The sequence below is a fragment of the Camellia sinensis genome, chromosome 1, assembly GCF_055761805.1.
Source record: "Camellia sinensis isolate YWXY chromosome 1, ASM5576180v1, whole genome shotgun sequence".
In the NCBI taxonomy this organism is placed as follows: Eukaryota; Viridiplantae; Streptophyta; class Magnoliopsida; order Ericales; family Theaceae; genus Camellia; species Camellia sinensis.
This window is the reverse complement of record NC_138961.1, coordinates 35,304,164-35,311,413: the sequence shown is the minus strand read 5'-3', so window position 1 is coordinate 35,311,413 and position 7,250 is coordinate 35,304,164. Positions and strand designations below refer to the sequence as shown.

At 32.8% G+C, this 7,250-nt stretch overlaps 1 protein-coding gene across 1 annotated transcript; it reads left to right on the top strand.

Annotated features, from left to right (window-relative positions):
• Window positions 1-2,432: 2,432 nt before the first annotated feature.
• Window positions 2,433-3,038, top strand: LOC145790771 (uncharacterized). Its single transcript, XM_082869462.1, has one exon. It carries the CDS (start codon window positions 2,433-2,435, stop codon window positions 3,036-3,038), a length of 606 nt encoding a protein of 201 aa, XP_082725588.1.
• The last annotated feature ends 4,212 nt before the right edge of the window (window positions 3,039-7,250 follow it).

Genomic DNA, 7,250 nt, shown 5'->3' with positions numbered 1-7,250 from the left:
AAAAAAAAAAAAAAAAATTTATAAAAAGAAAAATGTGATTATAGTTAGTTCAATAGTTCTTTTTTTAATGTGAATGTAGTTAGTTCAATGGTTCTTTTTTTAAATGTGATTGTATTGTAGTTAGTTTAATGGTTCTTTTTTTTCATTTATTTTTTTTATTATGAGAAAAATGTGATGTAATTGTAGTTTGTTCAATGGTTATTTTTTTTAATGTGATTGTATTGTAGTTAATTCAATGGTTCTTTTTATTTCATTTGTTTTTTTATTATGTGAAAAATGTAATGTGATTGTAATTTAAAAAGTAAATTATATTTTGAAAAATAAATTATTATGTTTTTTAATTCGTTGTATGTTTAACTACCGATTGTAGTTAGTTCAATGGTTCACATAAAGTACCAATTATTGATAATCATTAGATTGTATTTTGAAGAAAAAAAAATTTGTAATTGATTTTCTTAGTTTAATGGTTCTTTTTTTTTCATTTACTTTTTTTTTATTCTGAGAAAAATGTGATGTGATTGTAATTTGTTCAATGGTTATTTTTTTTTAATGTGATTGTATTGTAGTTAGTTTAATTGTTCCTTTTTTCTTTTTTTTTTCATATGTTTGTTTTATTATGAGAAAAATGTGATGTGATTGTAATTTGAAAAATAAATTATTTTTTGAAAAATAAATTATTATGTTTTTTAATTATCAATTGACTTAACTCACTGTGTTTTTATTTATTTATTATTATTATGAGCAAAAATGTGATTGTATTTTTAACTACCAATTAGATAGCATAAAAATATTTGTGATTTGTATGATTGAAGTTACCTCCTTTTGTGATTTGTATTTTGTCTAGCAAAAAAAAAAAAAAAAATTATAATATGATTGAAATTAAATAAACATACACTCATAAAGAGAAAAATGTGATTATAATTAGTTCAATGGTTCTTTTTTTCAATATGATTGTAGTTAGTTCAATAGTTCTTTTTTTAAATGTGATTGTATTGTAGTAAGTTTAATGGTTCTTTTTTTTCATTTATTTTTTTTTATTATGAGAAAAATGTGATGTGACTGTAGTTTGTTCAATAGTTATTTTTTTTTAATGTGATTGCATTGTTGTTAGTTCAATGGTTCTTTTTTTTCATTTGTTTTTTTTATTATGAGAAAAATGTGATGTGATTGTAATTTGAAAAATAAATTATTTTTTGAAAATTAAATTATCATGTTTTTTAATTCGTTGCATTTTTAACTACCGATTGTAGCAGCAATGGTAGAGGGCCCAAATTTTGTGGCTCAAATGTGGCTCAAATGGCCAAAACGACGTCGTTTTGAGTACAAAACAACATCAAAATGGCCAAAACGACGTCGTTTTGGCCATTTGAGCCACATTTGAGCCACAGAATTAGGGCCCCCAAACATTTTTCCGATTGTAGTTAGTTCAATGGTTCACGTAAAGTACCCATTATTGATGATCATTAGATTGTATTTTGAAGAAAAAAAATTTGTAATTGATTTTCTTAGTTTAATGGTTCTTTTTTTTTTCATCTACTTTTTTTATTATGAGAAAAATGTGATGTGATTGTAATTTGTTCAATGGTTATTTTTTTTTAATGTGATTATATTGTAGTTAGTTCAATAATTCTTTTTTTTTCATTTGTTTTTTTTATTATGAGAAAAATGTTACGTGATTGTAATTTGAAAAATAAATCATTTTTTGAAAAATAAATTATTATTTGAAAAATAAATTATTATGTTTTTCAATTATCAATTGACTTAACTCACTGTGTTTTTTTTTTTTAAATTTATTATTATGAGTAAAAATGTGATTGTATTTTTAACTAGCAATTGACTTAATTTGTGATTGGGTTTTAATTCGTTGTATTTTTAACTACCGATTGTAGTTAGTTCAATGGTTCACATAAAGTACCCATAAAGTAGCCATTAGAAAAATGTGATGTGATTGTAGTTTGTTCAATGGTTATTTTTTTTAATGTGATTGTATTGTAGTTAGTTCAATGGTTCTTTTTTTTCATTTGTTTTTTTAATTATGCGAAAAATGTGATGTGATTGTAATTTGAAAAATAAATTATTTTTTGAAAAGCAATTGTTCAATGAATTACATTCTGGTTTAAATAGTGATCAGTTGGAAGTTTATGACACCATAATGAGTTCATACAATTGTAAACAAGGGGGTTTATTTTTCCTTTACGGAAGTGGGGGAACAGGAAAAACATATTTGTGGAAAACATTGATAGCAAAGTTTAGGTCCGGAAAAAGAAATTGTCTTGACAGTTGCATCATTTGCAATTGCAGCTTTGCTATTACCAGGAGGTAGAACTGCGCATTCACACTTTAAAATTCTAATTAATTTGGATGAATTCTCAAGTTGTAGTATTAATCAACAAACTAAATTGGTAAAATTAATTCAACATGCATCATTGATCATGTGGGATGAAGCTCCAATGCACCATTGTTATGGATTTGAGGCAGTTGATCGTACTTTTAGAGATATTCTAAAGGGTACAAAATTTTGTTCAAGTGATTGTGTATTTGGTGGAAAACTATTCATATTTGGTGGTGACTTCAGACAAATTTCACCTATAGTACCAAAAGGTAGGCGGGAAGCCACAATTGCAACATCGTTGAAGGAATCGACTATTTGGAATCATTGTCGCGTGTTGCATTTGAGGACCAAAATGTGTATTATGGCCCATGATACTTCTATTGAAATGCATCAACAACTAAGGTATTTTGCTAAGTGGATATTGATGATTGGTGATGGAAAAAAACCTGTAATTTCTTTCACTGAAGGCGGGAAGACTAATTGGATTGAAATTCCAGAACAATTCTTGATTAGAAATGGATCACATACTTTATATGATTTGATCCATGCAATCTATCCAGAATTAAGTACTAGATACAGTGACGGTTCTTACTTGAAAGAATGTGACATCTTAACACCAAAAAATGCTGATGTTGATGAATTAAATGTCATAATGCTATCAATGTTTCATGGAGAATCTCGAAAATACCTAATGGCGTTAAAATGATCAAAGATTATATTGCGTTATGCCAAGACTGTGTCTACGCATTTATTATACATGTACCAACAATGCCATGTCAACTACATTGTGCACCGTGCGTGACCTTTGTTTCAAATATAGATTGGTCTGAAGAATGTTTATACCTTTCAAAAGGTAATAATAATAATAATAATAATAATAATAATAATAATAATAATAATAATAATAATAATAATAATATGTAAGTATAACATTTTTACTTTATAATATTTTATAAATACATAATATATGTGTTATTCATTAATTATAATACTAATTATCATGTTGACAATGCAGGAATGCTGATGGAAGGCTCACAACAATTTAGATTTTAGTTATACTTTGTTTTATTTATTCAGTGAATTTGGAACAAATGTAATAAATTCTTATTTTTAATACTTTAATTATGCAATGTCAACATTTTTTTTAAAATTATGTATATTTTATGCTAACAATTTAAAACTATGTTTGACATAATCATAAATAATTTTTTTAAATTCAATCTCGTGCATAGTGTTGGGAAAAACTACTCACATTACATAATTTCACATTGCATATCGCAAAATTATGAGATGAACAAAACAAACCTTCAATCCCAGAAAAAATAACATGCTGAATAAAATACAGATAAAATATAAAATGGTTAAAGGAAGCAAACCGAAGCCTGTGTGATACCACAGTCTCCTTAAAATAGATTCGCCGCCTCACCGTTGGGTGCTGGAGGTACGCCGGCGTCTACTTCCCTGGATACGACGGTTTTTACCAGCTACAACAGAAGCACCTTCTGATTAGCTTAGCGAACGGACAACGGCAGCACTCTTTCTCAGGAAGAAAATTATAGGAGAAGTAGATTGACAGTATATGGATGTCAAGGAAAAATTCTATATCTCTTTCAAGGAATAGGGTCTCCTTTTATACACCATGGGAGAGAGGGGAGGAGCCTCTAGCCATCAAGGCTGGCAACTAATGCTAGCAAAACTGCCCAATCAATTTTGTAAAACTGATGAGCCTTAAATGTGTGAGTTATATACACATTTATGAGGCAATTTCTTATTCAACCATTTTTCTCCAACAATCCCCCACATGAATAAAAATTGACCGAATACAGCAAACGCTCAACGTTTATCAACAAAGACTCGGAAAGAGAGAGAGAGCACATAGACTAACCCTGCATCAGAAAAGGTAGCTGTTGGCCTTGAACGTTTCGTAGTGAAAGCCTATTGGATTTACTGGCTATCCAGTGAACGTGATGTCTTGAGCTGTTCTGCCGTTTATGTAAACCGAGACAATAGACCTCACACAGGAGTTAGTCTAACCATTGTTCTTGTTCTGACTAGTGTGTTCGGTATGGCCCTGGAACATTAGCCTGGTTCTATGAGTGTTTTTAAAGAATTCGGCCTTGGCAATTCTTAAAGAAGCTGCCCCCCTTCGCACTCACATAGGTGACCTAGATACGGTATTTCATTATACCACATCACTAAGGTTATTAAAAGCATTAGCTTAACTTTCCACCCCCACAGGGCATCACTGTATAAAGGAATGGGCAAGAGGATTTACCTCTTCAGTGACTCACCCGTTACACGAAGTTAGGTTGTCCCTTTGAACCTAGATCTTGGGATCTCCAGTCAACTAGGTTGGGTTTTCCGTTCCGGTAACCTTTACTAAAGGCCTTAACCCCATTCCTCTTGACGACTTTTCTACTAACTCTCGAGTTAACCCTTTGGTTAGCGGATCCGCAATGTTGTCCTTAGACTTGACATAGTCTAGAGAGACAACTCCATTTGAGAGTAGTTGTCATATGAAATTATGTCTACGATGGATATGTCTAAACTTTCCATTATGCATATTACTCTGTGCCCGACCAATCGCTGATTGGCTATCGCAATGAATACTGATAGCTGGCACAGGTTTCGGCCAACGTGGAATATCTTCAACAAACTGGCGAAGCCATTCAGCTTCTTCAGTTGCTTTATCTAAAGCAATAAAGTCAGATTCCATCGTTGATCTCGAGATACACGTTTGCTTGGCAGATTTCGAAGACATGGCTGCCCCCCGAGGGTAAACACATAACCACTAGTGGATTTGGAATCTTTTATATCAGATATCCAATTTGCGTCACTATACCCTTCTAGTACCGCTGGGTATCTGGTATAATGCAGCCCATAATTTAGGGTGTAACGGATATACCCCAACACCCGCATAATGCCCTTCCAATGAGTAGCATTAGGATTACTCGCGTATCTACTCAACTTACTAACAGTGTAGGCGATATCCGGCCTTGTACAACTCATCAGATACATCAAACTCCCAATGACCCAAGAATATTCTAGTTAAGAGACACTCTCACCATTATTCTTGGTCAAATATAGACTTAAGTCTACCGGTGTCCTAAACATACTTGTATCTGACTTTCCAAATTTCTCAAGTATCTTATTAACATAATGAGCTTGAGAAAGTACAATACCACTAGATGTTCTGGTGATCTTAACACCCAGAATGACATCTGCAAGGCCCATATCCTTCATGTCAAACTTAGAGTTTAACAATCTTTTGGTAGCTTTAATCATTTCATCATTGCTACCAACAATGAGTATGTCATCAACGTATAGACACAAAATGACATAACCTTTGTCAGTGTCTTTAACATATACGCACTTATCACACTCATTGATTCGAAACCCATTTGACAACATAGCATTGTCAAACTTCTCATGCCATTGTTTGGGAGCTTGCTTCAAACCATACAATGACTTGACAAGCTTACAGACTTTCTTACTTTTTCCTGGAGCTGAAAACCCCTTGGGTTGCTCCATGTAGATTTTTTCATCTAAATCTCCATTTAAGAAAGCTGTCTTTACATCCATCTAATGTATTTCTAAATCACGTAAAGCTGCTATTGCAATCACCATGCGAATGGATGTAATCCTTGTCACAGGTGAACACATATCAAAGTAATCCAGGCCTTCTCGCTGTCTGTATCCTTTGATAACTAGCCGAGCTTTATATTTGTCAATTGACCCATTCGCTTTCATCTTTTTTCGAAAGATCCACTTACTCCCCAAGGCCTTACTGCCTGGGGGTAGATTAACCAACTCCCAAGTATGGTTCTGTAAGATGGAGTCAATCTCACTCTTAATTGCTTCTTTCCATAAAGGACTTTAAGGTGAAGTCACAGCTTCATGGAACGTTCGAGGTTCTCCCTCTAACATATAAGTCAAGAAGTTTGGTCCAAAAGACTTTGTGGTTCTGGCCCTTTTACTCCTTCTTGGCTCATCTACTTCATCAGCTTGATCATCTACTTGATCAGTTATTTGATCAGCTGTTTGATCATCCATGTGATCATCTATGTGATCGTCTTCATGATCATCTATTTCTTTCATGGAACTCGGAACCCTATCTTGGGGACGGCACAGAAATACATCTTCAAAGAAAGATGCACTTCTAGATTCCATGATAGTATTCTTGTGTATATCTGAAATATTAGACTTGTGCACAAGAAATCTATATGCACTACTATTTTGTGCATAACCAATGAAAATATAGTCCACGATTTTCGGACCTATCCTAAGGTGTAGGTACTGCCACTTTTGCAAGACGCCCCCACATTCGTAGGTATTTATATGAAGGCTTGTGATCTTTCCACAACTCATATGAAGTCTTGTCCACTTTCTTCCGTGGTATTCTATTAAGAATATAATTCGCGGAGAGAATTGCTTCCCCCCATAAGTTCTATGGCAACCTAGAACTTATCAACATTGCATTCATAATCTCTTTCAGCGTCCTGTTCTTTTACTCAGCAACACCTTTTGACTGAGGCGAATAAAGCGTTGTGGTTTGTTGAATAATTCCAAATTGAGCGCAAGTCTCGACAAATGGGGATTCATACTCACCACCACGATCACTTCTCAATGCCTTGATTTTCCGGCTTAATTGATTCTCAACTTCATTCTTAAAAAGAATAAATTTATCAATAGCCTCGTCTTTGCTTTTAAGCAAATACACATAACAGTATTTAGTGCAATCATCAACAAAAGTGATGAAGTACTTGTTACCACCACGTGATTGTACAACTTTCAAGTCGCACATATCACTATGCACTAAACCCAAAGACTGGGTACTTCTTTCAATAGAATGAAAAGAAGACCTTGTCAATTTTGCTTCTACACAAGTTTCACACTTGTGTTGTGGATTAATCTTGAA